Source organism: Sarcophilus harrisii, chromosome 1, assembly GCF_902635505.1.
Source record: "Sarcophilus harrisii chromosome 1, mSarHar1.11, whole genome shotgun sequence".
Classification (NCBI taxonomy): domain Eukaryota; kingdom Metazoa; phylum Chordata; class Mammalia; order Dasyuromorphia; family Dasyuridae; genus Sarcophilus; species Sarcophilus harrisii.
The window spans coordinates 155,045,450-155,065,102 of record NC_045426.1 but is presented as its reverse complement, the minus strand read 5'-3'; the positions used below and the strand labels follow the sequence as shown (position 1 = coordinate 155,065,102).

General features: G+C 35.3%; 1 protein-coding gene across 2 annotated transcripts in view; it reads right to left on the bottom strand.

The window, feature by feature from the left end:
• Window positions 1-12,192: 12,192 nt before the first annotated feature.
• RGS7BP (regulator of G protein signaling 7 binding protein) overlaps window positions 12,193-19,653 on the bottom strand; it is a 117,554-nt gene continuing 110,093 nt past the window's right edge. For both annotated transcript variants that reach the window (XM_031965521.1, XM_031965529.1), the window contains one exon: window positions 12,193-12,767. In XM_031965521.1, coding sequence (XP_031821381.1) covers window positions 12,676-12,767 — 92 coding nt within the window. In that variant the 3' untranslated portion in view covers window positions 12,193-12,675. The remainder of the gene's footprint in view (window positions 12,768-19,653) is intronic.

The following is a 19,653-nucleotide window of genomic DNA, read 5'->3' as shown; positions in this document are numbered from 1 at the left end:
AATATATATGTGTGTCTATGTACATATATGTAAATTATTCCTAATCAATTCTTTCTCTGGATACAGGTAGTATATTTCTTTATATGGCCTTTATAATTATAAATATGATATATATTTTTTCATTAAAACTTTTTATTTTTCAAAACATATGTGTGGACAATTCTTCAACATTAGCCCTCACAAAAACGCTGTGTTCCAATTTCCCCCCCTTCTCCCATGCCCTCCTCTAGAGGGCAAGTAGTCCAATATATGTTAAATGTGGTAGAAATATATATTATGATTTATATATTTTAAGATATATTTATAATTTATATATACATATACAAAAGCTATACATGTATATGTATAATTTATAATATTCAAAATAGCATTCACTCAAAGTTGTTTTTAAAACAATATTACTATTACCACATATAAAGTTCTCCTGGTTCTGTTCATTTCACTTTTCATTATTTCATGCAAGTTTTTTTCCCCCTAAAATCATTAAATTCATAATTACTTATAGCACAGTATTTGTTCCATCACAATCATTTGATAGTGCCTGAAATTTCCACTTCTTTGCCTCTACAAAGAGAGCTGCAACAAATATTTTTGAAAATACAGGTTTTTTTTTTTCCTCTTCCCTTAATTATCTCTGGAAATAGAACAAGTGGAGGCATCAATGGGTCAAAGGGTTCAGGTAGTTTAATAATTCTTTGGGCATAGTTACAGATTTTTTTTTTATTAGGATTGGTTAGTAGCTTATTGAAGAAGGTCTATAGTTTTCTGGACCTCATCAATTCAACATTTATTCATTATCTACTATGGGAAAGGCACTGTTCCTGGTGCAGAGGATATAGAAACAAAAACTAGTCCCTGGTCTCAAAGAGCTTATATTAGACTAAAAAGTAAAAAAAAAAAAAAAAAAAAAAAAAAAAAAGGATGAGACAGAAGTAAGAGTTTTGTACTTGGAATCTTTAATTTTCAGCAATGCTAATGTAGTGTTGTATACCTCCTTATTATCTGTATGAACTACCTAACTTCACTTGCCCTCAGTTTCCTCATTTGTAAAGTGATAGGATTGAAATAGATGTTTATAGGAGGTCCTTTCCAGTTCTAAATCAATGATGCTACATCTATATCTGTGTACCATATTAAAACAACAGCAACAACGTAATTTGAGAAAAGAATAAAACACTAAGGTGGGGACAAGAATCAGGAAAAATTTTACAGAGGAATTGGTATTTTGAGCTGAGCCTTGAAGAAACTTAAGGGTTTCCCTTGATTGAGAGTGCTGGCCTGAGGATTCACAATCTGGTAGTATGTTTTGTTTGATTGAATACTTACTATAAAGTTTTGATTTTTAATTGTTAATTGAAAATTAAAACCAATAAAAGTTTTGAAAGGTAGAAATAAGGATGGAGAACACTCTATATGGGACAAAGTTTATGAGAAGTCATAACATTGCTCCTCTCTGGAATAATATGGTATGTGATGGAAAATAATATAAAATAAGGTATGAAGGACAAAGTGGGCAAACATTTAACCCTAAGCTCAGGACTTTGTGATTTAAGATGTGTAAAGGGATGAAACTCCAAAAAGGTGTGCTTGAATCAGACAACCAAGCACTTAAGTCTAATTACCTATTCACTATGAGACAATGACTCTATTAGCATATGTTTGGAAAAATGGCTCTTCTCACCATTGGTGCTGGCTCAATGTTTGATGTTAAGATAATTGTAGGCAAGGATTGGGGTGGGGGGGTGACACAGGATGAGGAGGAGAAAGGTAGATATTCTGGACTCCAGAATCGAGAAGAGATCTTTGGCTAAACTCCTGGCAGTTTGCCTGCTTCTCCCCCTAAAAACCAAGGACTTTTACTTATCCTGACTCTTTTTTTTTAACAATGTCCTTAACCATGTTCTTTTATCTCTTCCCCACTTTCTGCTTTTCAGTTACCTTTTATGTGTTTGTCTTCTCCCATTAGAATGTAAACTGCTCAAGGTCAGGGCCCACTTTCTGCTTTTATTTATGTTCTCTTCTGTGATGCATAGTAAAAATTTGATAGTGTTTATTTATTTGACTTGATTTAGGGATTAAGTAAAGGAGGAGAGAAATAATCAATCAATCAAAATTATTGATTTAAGCTTTTACTATATGCCAGGAACTATGATAAATGCTGAGATAAAAAGCAAAAGTTCTTCTGGTTCTCAATAACTTATGCCCCAATAGAGAAGGCTACATATACTTTCAAAGAAAAGATGTGATAAGCTGAGGAGACCAGGAAAAGTGACAGGTAATGTGAACTCCTTGAGAGTAGGAACAAGTTTTTTTGTTATGATTTTTGATTGTTTGTTTTTTCCTTTCTTTGTTTCACTAGCACTTAATACAATGTCTGGAACATAGTGGGTGCTAAATGTTTATTGTCTGAGGATGATGGAAGGAACATTTTCTCTCTCTATCTCTCTCTCTCTCTCGTGTGTGTGTCCATATCTATGTAGTTATGTATATATGAAAATGCATAATTCCAAATTTTTGATAATTGGTGACGATATGATATAATGTTCTTCAGGGGAATTTGAAAGAGGGATTGGCTCTGAGTTCTATTTTGCACATGTTGTGAGTTTAAGATGCTATCTGGACATCCAGGTGGAGCTTCCCAGCAGCTTGATGATGGTGAGAGACCACTCTCTCTGAACAGTAAATAGAAATAGGTTGTAAAATATTACCAACAATGACATAATTTAGAAGGGATATAAATGCATCTTCAAAGACATGTATAATTGGTATCTTTGTGACTGGGGGGGAGAGGGGGGCAGGTGCATATTAGTAAATGGATGGTGAACTACCAGCTCTCTGGATAAAGTACATAGTACACTTTTAAATTTGATCTTCATTAGCATTTTCTCCAACACTTTCTTAAGTCTACATAATCAACAAAATGATCATTCAAATCCTGACTTAAAGTTTAATGATTTCAGAAGTGTGGATGCTCACACTGAAAATTTAACAGTGGTTCTGGCAAGCCAAAATGAATTAGCTCTCTAACATGATGTTAGGTAAGATTAAGAAATGGCAGACTTGCTGTTCAAAGGCTGAGCTGTGATAGTTTTGGTTTTGGTTTTTGGTGGGGAGAGAGGATAGTGCATCTAAATCTGTTATTTCAGTGAGGAAATGCCCTCTACTATGTTCTCTTTTGGACAGTTAGTTGCGAGGGGCATTGACTTATTAAATGACTAACCTACTTTCAGAAGGCCTAAGGATTTAAAGTTTAGTCTTCTATACTGCAAGGCCAGCTCTCTTTACTATGTAATGATGCTTCTCATGCTGCTCTGGTATCCCAGAAATCTGTAAAGACCCATAAAATATGCAGAGTGTGAGATATGGATTTATTGAATTCAAATTAATAAATATTTATTAAACACTTACTATGTGCCAGACATTGTGCTGAGCACTGGATTGACTATGGAGAATTTATAACAGGAGACTCAACAATGGCATGGAATGAAAAGATGTGGATGGATTGTGATTTGAACAGGATAAAAAGGAAGTAATCATGTCAGTTTTAGTTCTCTTACCATATGGGCTGGTTATTTGTGCAGATGAACAGACCTCCTTGGTGTCTGATTGACTAAATTAAAAGAAAAAGAAAACCATGGCAAGAAAATCATGATGTAGATGAAAGAAAGATGAATTTGGAGTGAGAAAATCTGAGTTTGAATCCCAAGTTCTATTACTCAATACATGTATGTCTTAGTCAAGATATTTAGTCATCACATTTCTTCCTAATGTGTAGCTGAGGTCAATGGCTTAGTTTGGACTAGAAATGGTTGGGCTCAGGGAAAGGAGAATTACATTGGAGAATGGGATAGTTGGAGAACTGACCTGTTGAGCCCTAGAGTATGAGGGTATTCAACATCCATTCACTCAATAAATGTTTATCAAGCCACCTACTATGTACCAAGCATTATACTAGCTAGGAGGAATCTAATGATAAAAATTAAACAATCTCTGCATTCAAGGAGTTAATGTTTTATTGGGAGAGACACTACATGTAAACACAAAGCTGTTAAAGTTTTAAAATGCACTTAGATTTTTAGGGCAGCCTGAATATACACAGTTATGCAAAATAAGTACAAGTAAAGTGAGGATGGAGCTTCATGGTGCAGTGGATACAGTGCAGGGCTGGAGTCAGGAAGACTCATCTTTCTGAGTTTAAATCTGACTTCAGATACTTACTAGCTGGGAGATCCTGGAAATTCACTTAACACTGTTTACCCCAGTTTTCTCATCTGCAAAATGAGCTGGAGAAGGAAATGGAAAACCACTTCAATATCTTCATCAAGAAACCCCTCCTCCACCCCAAAAAAGGTCATGAAGAGTTGGACACAACTAAAATGACTACAACAACGTGAGGATGAGATCCTAACAGGTTCCAAAAGAGCATCAGAAAAGGCCTCATACAAGAGAGAGAGGGAACAAAACGGACTTCACCAGCTTTCCCATTATGGTTAGAGCTCATGGAGGTGGTAACATCCCCTTTCGTGCAGGGAAATATCTCATGAGCTAGATATGGCAGAGGTAAATTTTCAGTGATTGCTGAAAACATGAGAATAACAATGATTTTATCAATTGATGGAACCCTTTAAAATTCAATAAGTTCTTTTGTCCTTTTTGATGTTGACTGCTTTGAGTATAGACTTCTGGCTTGATCATGGTGTATATATGCAGAAGAGAAGCATGAGTGAGATGGTACTTGGAGCTGAGTGCAGAGGTGATGAGCATGCGTGTATGTTTTTTATAGTATGGTTCCAATTCCAGGAGAATGCAAGCTCCTTGAAGGCAGGAACAGTTTCATTTTAGCTTTGGATTCCCAGAGCCTGAAACAGTAATTAGAGTAACAGATCTCCATTCCTGTCCTACTTTTGACATCTATTTGCTATGTGATCATAAACAAATTCATAGTACCCACAGCCACATCTCTGAGATTATAAGGTACCATACCAACATTAGTAGGGGGAGTTTTCCCATAGTGAGTTTTGTATATCAATAAAATTGTAAGCCTTGAACCCCCACTTCCTGTCTCCAAATCTCAATGCTGAGGACATAGGCATTCCATAAATATTTGACTTGAATCAATTCCTCCTTTAAGATTTTCTGTCATTTCACTGTGACATAAAGGTGACCTTGAATTCTCAAAGGTTCTTGTAAGTTCTGGCAGGTGCTGTCAAGATAGAAGAACCTAGTATAACGAAGTATCAGTAAAGGATGATCCTGGTAAGATTTGGAGAAGTTCATTATCAGAGATGGAATTATGAGTTTTTATGGCCACAGCAACTCATAAAGACTATCTATAAGATGCAAAGGACTTGTGAGGTACATGGGTAGAAATCCTCAGTGAGGAAACTATGTATTATAAAAGTAGTAAAATTTGTTTCTAATTATCAAATATCTTTGATTTATTCACAATTTTTTATTTACCTATGCTTTTTCCTTGAATATAAACTATATGATATTTCTTACGTTTTAAAGTTGAACTTCTAAGATGATCAACAAACATTTATTAAATACTGACTATGTAAAAGGCACTGTGCTAAGTATCAGGGTTACAAAAAAAGACAAAAGACAGTTCTTGCTCTCAAGCAATCAGAGTTTAATGCAGGAGACAACATGAAAACAACTACGGACCAACAAAAGATATTCTGGATAAATTGGTTGTCTAAAAGGAAGGCAATAAAATAAAGACTGGGAAAGACTTCTTATAGAAAGTGTAACTTTAGGTGAGTGTGAAGGAAATTAGGGAAGTAGGAGGCAGAGATAATTATGGAGAGAGTTTTAGTCTTTAGATCAGCCAGTGAAAATGCCCAAAGTCCAGAGATGTAGTATTGTGTGGGAGAAAAAGCCAGGAACCCATTGTCATTGGATCACAAGAGTACTTAGGGAGAGAAGTGAGGAGTAAGATGTAAGAAAATGGAAAGTAGAGCATTTGTGAGGGGCCTCAAGAAAGAATGTTTTTGATATTTAGTTAAGGCCTTATAAAGTAAGAAATGAATGGGCATGATTCCAAGCCTTAGGGTGATATAATTGTCAATGTTGCACAAAAGTGTTTGACATCAAAAACAACCTAGTTGTGAACCTGGTCTTTCACAGGGTTATTTTCCTCTCTGTTTTTTAAAATGTTAAATCCTCAGTAGATGGCAGCATGGTCAAATAGAGAGCTTTCTCATGGTTTATTGAAGCATTGAAGGCTCAAATGACTAAATGAGACAGGTTAGAATTTCCCTCAAGGATTTTAGTTCTTGAAGGTCACATTAGCTGTAGTGAGACTCAGAGACTACCATCATGAAAGTATAGCATGTTAGTTCTTAGAAATGGCCCTTTCTCTCACTTTAATATTTCCCTGTTTTCTGGTTGTTTCCTTACTGCCTATCAAATTATCCATTTCTCCTCCTCCTATTTAAAAACAGAAACAAAAACAAAAAACACCTCATGTTATTCACCTCTTCCCACCAGTCATTGTCTTCCATCTCTTCTGCTTTTTGTGGCTGTATTTGTTGAGAAGCTATCTACCATAAGTGCCTCTATTTCCTGTTCTCTCATTTTCTTCCTAATTCTTTGCAGTCTGCTTTCTCCCTCATCCTTCAAATGAAAATGCTTCGTTCCAAATTCTTAGTTGCCACATCTAATGGCCTTTTCTCAATCCTCATCCTTCTTAATCCCTCTGTTCTCTTGACACTGTTGATTATCCTTTTCTCCTTCAAATTTTCTTCTTTCTAAGCTATTATCACATCCTAATTCTCCTACCTAACTGACTGCCCCTACTTGGTTTCCTTTGCTGCATCTTCATCTAGATTATGCCTGATAATAGTGAATGTTCCCTAAGGTTCTGTCCAGAATCCTCTTCACTTCCCTCTATACTATTTTGCTTCTTGCTCCCTATCATTCCTATGGATTCAATGATCATCTCTATGTAGATCATCCTCATCTATTTATTGAGCTTTAACTACTCTCCTGACTTCAAGTTTTACATCTCCAATGATGATATCTTATATGCATTTATAAGATTTATCTTATATGCATCTCCAATGATAGATATCTTAAACATCTTAAATTTATGATCAAAACTGAATTTATTATCTCCCCTTCCTCTTAAATAATACATCTTTCTAATTTCCTTATTGCTGTGGACATCAAAATACTCTGAATCACCTAGATTTGTAACCTCTATGTAGTACTCAACTCCTTATTCTTTCTCTCACTCTACCTTCATATCTAATCTGTTGTCTTTGGAAGATTTGTCATAGATGCTTCCTTCTGTCCTCAGCCATTGCCACTGATCCTTATCACCTCATTCCTAAACTATTGTAAAAGTCTTCTAGTTCAGTCTCCCTGCAATAGGCCTCTCTCTACTCTAGTCCATTTTCCACTGAGCTATCACACTGATAAAGTGTAATTCTAATCATGTCACCCTTCACAAACAACCCTTTAATAAATTGCGGTGGCTCCCTACTACCTCTAGGACAAAATGTAAAATACTCTGTTAGGCTTGACTTTTAAAGCCATTTATAATTTGACCCCTTCTTACTTTTCTAGTGATCCTTGTGACAATGGCCTCCTTGCTCTTCCTTGAATATGATACTCATTTTTTCACTGTATATCATCACTGATGTCCCATAATGCCTGAAATGCTCTCTATTGGTTTTTTTTAATCTCTGTGATTCCCTGACTTCTTTCAGGTCTTAGCTAAAATGCTAACTTCTGCAAAAAGTTTTTCCTGAGATTATCTCCAGTTTTTGCTGAATATATCTTATTTGCATATAGTAACTTACATGCTGTGAACTCTTTGAGATAATTCGAACTTAGGATAATGCTTTGCACATAGTTATCCCTTCCATATCATGGGGGTTAGGAGCATGGCACCCTCACAATTTAGAAAATCCATGTAAAAATTTTTGGACTTCCTTTTGTACCAGAGAAGTAGTCTGAATTATCATGGTATTGAAAGATAAAATATGTTGACATCTAATACTATGCATATATTTTATAATTTTTGGGTTTCTAAACTTTTTCTGTCATCTGCTGGTCTTCTCATTTTGTCTATGGCTTCTGCAAAATCCCTCCAAATTCCCTTTTAGTTTTTTATGCTGACCTGTGATATATTAAAACCCTGAGAGGGAAAGTTGCTATGTGGAAGGGGTAACTATAGTAGATGTTCAATAAATTCTTTCTTGATTATCTCTTTCAATATATAAAAGTCTGCATATAGATACTGTGGTGGGTTTTATTCCATACTTTATTTTCAAATATCAAAGCTAGATATAGCCCCTAATCATGCATGGTCTTAGTACTATAAGTCAGGTTTCACCCTCTCTGTTTTGCTCAAAAGAAGCAGTAACAATAGTTTCCCAGCAAGAGGCGCATCCTGGAGAACCCTGACAAGCTAATTACTCAGTTTACACACTTCAGGCAGTTCCCCGAAACTTCCTTGCTTGGATCCCTCAGAGAGAAAGAGGGCATTTCTCTAAGTTCACTAATGACTCTATATTACCCAACCTCAAGAAAAAGACTAGAAATAAATAATAGGACAGAATACTTAGGTGTTCTTTTCAAAAAAGTTCTCTCCATCTCCAGTTTCCATTGTCAGACCAGTGATCTTGTGGTTGCTGCTTTACAGCTGCAGTTTCCTGGAATTCAATGTCACCAAGAAGACGAAAACGTTGGGGAATGGAAAGGAAGGCAGTGGGTTGAGAGAGCCACATAGAATAGTGGGATTTCTAAACCTTGTAACTTTGGAGTTGCTCTAATAGTGGAGTCAGAGAAAACTATGGAGATAAGGAAGACAAGTGAGAGTGTTTTTCAAGAACTGGTTATTAAATTTTCAATGTTACCATTTACATCTGGTATTAGCAAATGCTACACATTTGGGCAAGATTTACTATTTTGCAGATTATCTAAATATAATAAAGTAATAGAGAAAAGGTTAACAATGTAGTCTAAACTTAAAAGTGGATCGTGAGCATATTTTTCTTTCTTTTTTTTTTTTTTTTTTAAAACAGAGCTGGTTGTTAATATTAACCAGCATCCTCATAAGAAGAAAAATGCAAATTCCTTTGTTTGATATTCTAACATGCTTATTTTCCTGGATACCCTTTAATCTACTATATCTATTGCTGTACATATTCCCAAACATTTATTTATTTTTTAAGAAAATAATCGATTCTCCCAAGTGGGACAATGTTTTTTAAGCAGTAATTTTGTATAATAGAAGTGGTATTTCAGGGGATAGAGTGCTGAGTCCAGGGAAGTTATCCCTTCCATATTGTGGGTATTAGGAGCATGGCACTCTCACAATTTAGAAAATGCATGTAAGGATTTTTGGACTTCCTTTTGTACCAGAGAAGTAGTCTGAATTATCATGGTATTGAAAGATAAAATATGTTGACATTATACAATACTTTGCATATATTTTATACATTCTAAACTTTTCCTGTCATCTACTGGTCTTCTCATGTTGTCTATAGCTTCTGCAAAACTCTGAATTATTATAGTATTAAAAGATAAAATACATTGACATTATGCAATACCATGCATATATTTTATGCTTTTCTGAATTTTTAAAATGTTTTATTTGTTATCTACTGACTTTCACATGTTGTCTGTGGCTTCTGCAAAACTCTCCCCAAATTCCCATTTAATTTCTCATGCCAATCTGTGATATATCAAAATTCTGATGGGGGAAGTCACGATATGGAAAGGATAACTGTCACCAAGTAATATAGGCAAGAGATTAGACTTAGGGGTGGGGAGGAGAGAATGAGGAATTGTAACCTCCATGTTACAAGCCTAGATGACTCAAAAATATTGTGGGGTCCACCATGATAAGTAAGTAGACTTTAAGAATACCTGGGCTTGGGGCAACTAGATGGTGCAGTGGATAAAGCACCAGCCCTGAAGTCAGGAAGACCTGAGATCAGATTTTAATCTGATCTCAGACAAGTAATACTTCTTAGCTGTATGACCCTGAGCAAGTCACTTAACCCCAATTGCCTCAGGAAAAAAAAATATACCTGGGCTTAAAACCAGCTTCTGCTCTAAGTTATTTAACCTCTAAGTATTTCAGGCAATTCTTATTTACTAAGTTATAGATGGAAATCTCTTTTCATTTGAAATAATGGGATTCTTTTTTCTTTCTTTCTTTCTTTTCTTCTTCTGAATACTTAGAAAGGCCAGTATTGGGATCCCAAGAGACCAGGTTCAAGTAACTCTTCTGTTTCACAGTGCCTTAGGCAACTCCTTAAGACTACAAGTTGCAGAGGAGATACTATCCTCCACTAGTAAAGGAAGTCACTCATAAAGAGCTCACCATATCAATGAAATCACAAATCCATTTTCTATATTTATAAATCATCAAATAATGTAAGAGAGCAGTCTAGATTCAGACCAATATAGTTGGGCCAAAAAACCAAATTTATTACCTGGTAGTCAACACTTAGTTTATGGACTTCCTCAAAATGATTTAGGGTCATCCTTGCACAATAGACATATAGTCGGGCTCAATAGACACAGTCAAGTTCAACAGATATACAAGAAGGCTCATACTCCTTTGGCATAACTTGCAGCATCAACTTTACACCATTGTAAATCCATGGAAGACTTCTATGGAGAAACAAAGACTTAAGCACACAATGGCAAACCGTAGGGTTTTAGCTTGGGTTCTGGAAAGCAGATGATGAAACATAGTTTCCTCTTCTTGTGGAGAGTTAGGAGACCACAAGTACAGAATGTTGCATATCCTGTCAGATGTGTAGCTGTGTCATTTGGTTTTGCATAACCATTTTTCTGGGTTACCAGGAGAATTCTAAGGATGGTTTAGTATATTCAGGAAATGACTATATAAAGAAACAAAAGAAAAGAAAGAAAGAAAGAAAGAAAGAAAGAGAAGGAGTGAGGGAAGGAGGGAGGGAGGGAGGGAGGAAGGAAGGAAGGAAGGAAGGAAGGAAGGAAGGAAAAAAGGAAAGGAAGGAGGGAGGGAAGGAGAGAGGGAGGGAAGAAGGAAGGAAGGAAGAAAAAAGGAAGGAAAGAAGGAAGGAAGGAAGGAAAAGGAAGGAAGAAAAAATGAAAAAGGAAGGAAGGAGGAAAGAAGAAAAGAAAGAAGAAAGGAAGAAAACAGAGTTAGGTCAAAGACTGACCTTGGAAAAAGATGTGTATGGTTCTTGTTCTTCCTAAAGACAGACCAATATCATTCCTGATGTATGGTAAATAGTGTTGCCGGTGCTGTCTCCCATCTAGTTTTAAAATTTTCCAGACCCAGAAAATAAGGAAAAGGAGATAAATAGGAATCTTTTAATTCAACAGGAATTTTTTTTCTGGGAAAGGGGCCAAAAAGAGAAAAATAGTACAATCTTCATTGTGTCAATGGGGAGGAGGATCAGAAGAAGCTTCCCTCCTTGTCCCAAAATTCTGCTTCATTCTTCCTATCTTTTGTTTATAGAATAATTGGACCCTAGATGGGATCCACTCTAGGCTGGAAAGAATCAGCCTACTGAAAAGTCATACAATCTACCACTCTCTTCCCAGTTTTACAGATGAGGAAACTGGGATATAAAGATGGTGGCTGATCTGCCCAAGGTCAGTCACCCAAGGAGAAAGTAGTATAGCAAGGGCTACTCTGATTTCAAATCCCATGTGCTTTTCTAATGGTAAGACCACTCACTAAGTAAGGTCAGGAAATTTTCTATCTTCATAGTCACCTAAAATGAGACAGGCTTCGCTTAACTAAAAAACTTTTTATTAACAATGTAAAATGTTAAATATTTTACAATCTGAGCTAATTCCAGCATGCCCTATTCGAATTAACACTATGCTGATGTGCAGACACCATGCTTCGAATTTCAATTAAAATGAAATGTGATAATAATCTAATTTTATATTTGAGGGTAATTGTATAGTTGACTACATCATTTCCTAATTGGATTATGTTATTTTCTAAGAAGTTGAAAAAAGACACCATTGGATCAAAGGAAAATAGTTACTCTTATGTTCATATGCATCATACGAAGATATCAGGATTATTGTGTATTTACAAATTTTAATAGCCTCCATATATTTTTTAGCATTACAAATTAAGATATTGATATATTGATGCTCTTGGATAAATTCTGACAGAGTGGAAGACTAGACATGAATGACAGCAGAGAAAGCAATAGGAGTATAAGTTCTCTTAACAATATTACTTCTAGTGATTTAATAATGTTGAACACGGTTTTGTAATTTTAAATATATTTCTATGTTTAAAGACTCTTTCATATATGATAAAGTATTAACATGAAACTAGTAAGAACTATAATTATGCTACTGTACATGAAATCATTTGAAATTTATACAATACATAAAAAACTTAGAATAACTTTAAAATCATAATTCTTGCATCTAGTCATTGTATGGTTTAGAGCAGACATGCACTAGGTCATCTAAAAAATCCTTTTAAAAACACCCTCCATTTTGAATCTGTTCTCTCTCTGGTTCTTGATATTAATTAAAGTGTAAAACTCTTGAAAAGGGAAGAAAGAAAATTAAGAGGGAAGTATAGAAAACATAGTCATAACCAATAACTGTGTGGTTTATCCATCTGAAATGCAAATGACATCTGTTTCTTTGATGATCTGGCTTTCTTGGGGGAGTTTTAATGGAAATTGTCTAGCTTGAGATGAGGCAGCACAGACCAAAGAATCTTCTCTTCCGTCTTCTAACTAGAGGATAAGGAGTCAGGTTCAGGAGGCTGCTGTCATCTGTCATGGGGAAAAATGTATATATGAATGCACTTATTTTTTCCCATTTTGCTTTATTTTTAAGCGAATAAACAGTTATCATTTCTTTTTTTCTACATCTCCTAGAAAAGAAAAAAAAGTGAAATTCTTATAACAAATATTTCTAGTCAATCAAAAGAAATGTCCACATTTTCCACAGCCAGAAATATCTGTCTTTGCCTGCACTTTGAGCTCATCACCTCTCTGTCAGGAGGTGGGTTAGTGTTTTGTAATTAGGGTTGCTCATTGTATTGATCAGAGATCTTAAATCTTTCAAAATTGTTGTCTTTGCAATACTATTGTTATATACATTTTCTCTACTTCTTTCCTCCTGAGTTCACATACACACGCACACACACACACCCCCACACACACACAGATATAAATAGATACACTATAGAGCTTATACCTATATAGTTGTACATATATAATTGTCTCCTTCATTAGACGTGAACTCCTTGATGGAAAGGATTGTTATTTTGTTTTGTTTTTGTTTTCTTTTTCTTTTGCCTTTAGCACTTAACAGAGTATCTGGCATATGGTAATTTAATAATTTTTTGTTAAATTGATTTGCCTACTTCACTTTGCATTAGTTCATACTACACTTCCTAGGTTTTTCTGAACCCACTCTGATGTTTCTTATGACACAATGGTATTTTATCACAGGCACAAATCATAATTTGTCCCCAACTAATGAGCACCCTCTAGTGATCAGTTCCTTGTTAAGTTTATACACTTAGAGACAAATCAATTGTTTTCCAATGAAATGGCTCTAAGAAAAAAAATCCATCAAAAACCTATTACATTTTGACTAAGATGTTATAGTATAAAAGACAGCCTTAGAGAGGTCCTGTCTTTTTTTTTTTTTTTTTTTTTAGTAAACTGTTTTAGTTTCTGTCTTCTCCTCAGTACCTTGAGATTCAGACCAAATCTAATCTCTACACAGTCAATCTTGCTCATTGCCTCTATTCACTAGCTGAATTTCAAAATATCACCATCAGTATTGCAAAGATCTATTATTTTTCAAGGTACAGGATGTGCTATGGAGCAATAGGACAGAAAACAAAACCAGATAGATAAGGAATTCAAATCTCATCTCATATACTTTCTATATTACTCTGGGCAAGTTACTTAAATTTCATAAGATATTTGTTTTAGGGACTTCAGAAATAATATAGTCCAACACCTCATTTTTAGAAATTAGAAACTTCCTTATTGAATGACTGGTCCAAGTTACATAACTGTCAGAACAGAGGTTTAAAGTCTCGAAACGCTAAATTCAGTTCTGCTTCAGTGTCTTCATCTATAAAACAGAGATTATAAGAGCACCTGCCTCATATGTGCTCACAAGGGAAATTACTGAAATTAATGTATAGTACTCTATAAATGTGAGATATTGTCATCATCATCATGGTGACGGTTTGTTCTGCCAATGCAAACTGAAATCCCTTTCAACCTTACAAAATATGTTGATGTGTTACTATGGTTAGTAAAATCCAACACTTGGTGGCCACTATTATAATGGCACACCTTTTTATACTTAGATAAGATGGTCTTTGAAAGAAGGGCACACACCATCCGACTTCAGACTCCTGATTGAAAGTTTCAGTTCAGTAAGATTTGATAGGGTTGGGATTAACATTCTGTTCCTATAGCCCCAGAAAATTCATTCTACAATAATGAGGTACCAGAGGAGGAATTCAGTAAAGCTTATCATCAATGAACAACAGTAAAATGGAAGAAGAAATCAACCAACTTACAATTATTTCTTCAACCCAAAACGTAGAGTACTCTAGTGCCTGCAGTAGTTGACAGAGGAGGGATCTCTATGAAATCAAAAGGAGCCCCAAAGCCATAGTGTCCCTTATTGTCCTGGACACTTCCAACTACTTCCCAAACACAACTGTATCCATTGGTCTGGCGTGTGAATGTTTCCTCTTTAGAGATGCAGCCTCACTAAGTGATTCTTTTTCTTGCCTTCAGATTTATGGGGGACAATCCCAGTCCACCTTTACAGAAAAGCCCGGGATATTTAGTTGAATGAAGGGAAGGATTATATGCGAGAAGGTGTTGATTGGTACTTTGGTGTATACTGGTGCTTTGTATCTTTAGAGTCTAGCAAAATTCCTGGAACATCAAAGGCTGATTTACTTATTTTCTGATTGATTGATTCCTCATCTTGATGCCTGGATCTGAAGGCTCAAGAGCTCATCAAGAAAGAAAAATGAGTCTTGGCTCTGTCTTGTCCTCTTAATTAAATAGAGTTCCTTTCCTTCCCTTCTCTTCCTCAAGGTTTCAGTCAAATGTCATTCCTATTTGTAACTTGTACAACCCAATGGGAGCAATAGTATTTCTGAAAAGAGGGCTTGATGCATTCAGATGGAACTAGGAGGACAGTACAGAATTAAGGGAGACAATAGGAAATTCAGCTATGCAGATCAAAGTAATCAAACAACCCAGTTTCTTAGACTTCATAGGTTTAAATACTTTTAACTTAAAATATTTTTTCTAGAACCTTCAAAAAAAACACATCAAAACCCAGTGCTCATTCCTCTCAGAATAAAAACAATCCACTGTTGTTACCATATTGGAAGCTAGAAATAGGACATCTTTTATACTTTGACTTCCAGCTAGTTAAGATACATAAAACAATGTAACATATTGTAATAAGATGGTTTTAGGGATGACTCATTGCACAATTAAAAATGGGAAGAAAAAATCATTTAAACTCACCATAATCATGAACATTATACTTTCAATACCAACCTGATATATATGTACATATATATGCACATATATGCATATATATATACCACTTAAATGCATATTTGACATATTGCAGTACCTCAGAAACTACAATTTTTGCAATAACTTTTTGCAATAACTCTTTGAATCCTGAATGCATTTTTGGCAATCCCAAACTAGCAAATTCTGGCTTATGTTCATCAAATCTATAATAATCTTTTTATGAGGAACAAAGATATTAACATTTTCAGAAGCAGGTGTCTTTTTATTAATAGCCTATAAAATGGTTTCTATGATGTAAAGGAGTTTAGAAAATTATTTTCTCTGACCTTTACATACCTTTATATTTGACAAAATTTGGCACAGATACATGTGCCAAACACACTGTTGTTTATAAACAGAGGAATCACATATATGTTTTTATAGGACAAGAAATTATATAAGCAATGTGTAGATAGCCATTCATTGATGATTTTTCTCTATGTCCTACTAGAAATTGGCCATAAGGGGTCCACCCACTGTGTTGAAGGTTTTTCTTTTTTCTTTCTTTCTTTCTTTTTTTTTTTTTATCGTTTTTGACATCTCAAGAATATTATTTTCTCTAACTGTGCTAAATTTGTAAAGCAGAAGAGATAAAGGAGGAAAGAATGAGGAGTGTATCTATGGGACAAAGAAGAAAAGAATATACATTCAATCTTCTTATTCGTATGTTTTTCCACATGGGCAGGCAATCTTCATCAGTGAAGGGAATATTTAGTTCACAGATCCACTATAGTACCACATATAATCACATTTTGTTTTTAGGCATAAGGCATAAGATACTTTCCCTTTAAAGTACTTTTCTTTTTATAATGCCTGTGTGTGTGTGTGTGTGTGTGTGTGTGTGTGTGTGTGTGTGTAATGAGGGGCAGCCACAATCTATGTCTCATTTCTCTTCCCTGTTCAGTCCTCTTTAAGTATCTAGTATTTGATTATTCATGAATAAAAAGGAATTGATTTCTCTTCCCTGTTCAGTCCTCTTTAAGTATCTAGTATTTGATTATTCACGAATAAAAAGGAATTGATGAGAGAGATGAGATTTTAGTTGCTCAGGATTTTAGCAAAGAATATGCTTAGTTAAGAATGACTGATGGTTTAGGAGACCTTTGACCCACACTTCTGATACCTCCCTTCCACAGATCTCATGCTGTCATGATCATCACCTACAGTTGAAGTGACACCAAAAAAATCACAAGGCTTTTGCCAGGAATTCTGAGCAGCTTCTACACTGTGGGGAGCTCAGCACTTGGATCTGAGGCTGAAATTCACAAAGTGGTGACTTACAGAAAGAGCTGTTTGAAATAAATGAGATAAATTGAAACCAAAGGAAAGCTCTGCGTGGACTTAAAATTTTCTCTCTGAATAGGCTATGAGTAAGAAACAATGTGGGCAAGGTGGCAAAATCTCTGGGTTAATCCTCTAGGACATTTGGCACCTGGTGGCTAAAGAGGCTGTTTCAATCCATTTAGTGGGGCTCATTTAGACAAAATAAACTAATGAGACCATACCAATGTGCAACAGCAGTGAGGTCTCAGGATATTCATCTCTAACATGAAGCTGATGGTGCCAGTCTCATCTATCTTCTCAGGGTTAGTGCAGGGAGCAAAGCTACAGATAATTTATGTTGTGCTCTCTGCAAATGTTTAGGTTCTTGTAACTAAGTCAGTTGCTGTGAGGGAAAAAAGCCAAAGAACTGGCTTCAGTCCCAGTTCTGCTTTTGTGACAATTTCTGTAGTTAGTCCTCAGTTTCCTATTTGTATTATTAATCATTAATAATCCTGCTATCAACCTCAAGGGGTTGTTGTAGAGTCTATAAAATATATAAATATAAGATTTTTATCACAGACAATAAATTAGCTTTAGAGTTGAGTTGTACTTCCATATTCTCTTCATCCCCATTGTCCAATCAGTTCCTGTAAGTGTGGCTCTTATCCCTCAAATCCTGAGCCCATGTTGTGTTGCTCGTAGGCTTCCTCCTCCAAGCTCTTTTCCTTTTCAAGGTGAAGGTTTAACTTGGTCAGGATCAAAAAAAGAGTAAGAAGGAAAAATAGGATTTAAACTAAAGTACATTGGTTCCACAGTCAGTGTTCTTTGTACTAGACCCACTAACTCCTCATTGGGTGCTATTTCTAATTCTGAGGTCCAGTGTATGTGAGAATAATAATAGTGCTCTAAAATTACACAGTATAAGTTACACAGAATTTTTTCCCATAGCAATCCTGAGAAGTAGGTTGTATAAATGTTATTATGCCCATTTTTCAGACAACAGAACAGACTCAGAGAAGTTTTGAGGCAGCACAATGATAGTAATACCAGAAAAATCCACTGTCCAAGGGGAGTGAATACCTGAGCAGAAATAGGACCCAGAAGACCCTTGAGTTGGCACTGGAAACATGTGGCAGCTCCATCATCCATTACTTAGGCTAGATTGCAACTCCAGGTTGAAGAGGAGCTACTATTATTACAGGGGACCAGGGCCCTACCTGGATAAGAATCAGAGTATGGATGAGAAAGGTAATGACCAGATCATTCCCTGGATCATACCATTTTGGAAGTACTGAAAACTTATAGGTTCCTAGACCTGAAAAAGCCTGAAGTTCAGACTAATCATAATCTCAAAGGTGAACAAAATCCAATTCTAACATAAAATTTAAGAAATAGGCTATAAAAATGAGTAAACACCACCAAAAACTACTATAATGATAGGAAATATCAAGACACAAAAGAGAAGACAATGACTTGAAAACATCTACAAGCCAAGTCTTAAGGAAAAATACACATTGAATGCACAACAATAATTTCAATAAAAGCTGAAGAAACAAAAAATTTAAAGCAAATAAAAACAAAGAGGAAAAAATAAAAAAAGAATTGAGAGTAATAGAAGAAAAACATGAAAAGAGTTTTATCAGTTTGATAAAAGAGGCATTAGAATTGATCACGTAGAAACTAGTGATTTCATGAGACATCAAGAAACTATAAAACAAAGTTAAAGACTAAAAATAGCTAATCCATTTCTCAAATAGAACTTGCAAGTTTTTGGCATCCAAAGAATATTTAAATGTAGAATATCTCTGAGAGACTATATCTGGAAGAGTCCAGAGATGTGCATTAAGAACTACAAACTGTAATATGTTAATATTTTTTTAAAAGTAAGAAAAAGGAAATAGAAGAAGAAAGGATTGGAAGAAGTAAGAGAGGAAGGATGGGACAGGTAGAATTCTATGTCAGGTGGTGATAGTAACTTCAAACTTTGTCTAAGCTTGTGCAAAATTCTGGAGTTCAAGGCAGTCAATGGGAGTGTTATGCCCTGGGATAATGACAGAGCAGGCCCATAGACATTGTTGGATCTACTAAAACAAAACAAAACAAAAAAATGCTTACTAAGGGTCCCCACTGAAGAAAAAGAATAACTGGAAAAGAGGAATTTACAAATTATACTTGGTATCAAGTTCCATAAGCAAGATTATGGCGAAACTCTATGACCAAAGGAAGTGCTCACATTGGAACATACTGCTGATTAATTCTAGGAATGCACAAAGATATTGAAAGTATGTTAAAATTTGTGTCAAAAAACACATATTTGGTGAAGAAGAGCTTCTGGCTGCATGCTATTAATATCCAAGATGACATTTTAATATTAGAATTAGTCATTGCCTCTTATTTACTTATTGCCCTTACAAATTCATTCATTCATAAAACATTTATTGACCACCTCTCTTGTATAAGATATTTTGCCACATTCCTTGATAGGGCTTATCAGGCCTATGATGGCTCAGTATTTAAGCCTCTTGTCTCTTTACCAAGGAAATTCTCTGAGTACCTAGGGTTTTCTCATCCTATTATGTCCTTTTGCCATGTTGGACCCTTTCTTCCATCACTGAGTTCCTTCCAAAATCTCCATTTTGAGAATGAGTTTAGGTCCACCATACTTAATTCCCTTCCAGACTGAGGTCCCAATTATACAAGCTTTTGGGATAGCTATTTTATATAATTCTTGTTCAGGTACTAGATCAACCTTAAGTCCTGTTGTAGTTCTGATTCTATGATTCCCTAACCCTCCCCTGAGGGTGTATCATACACAACT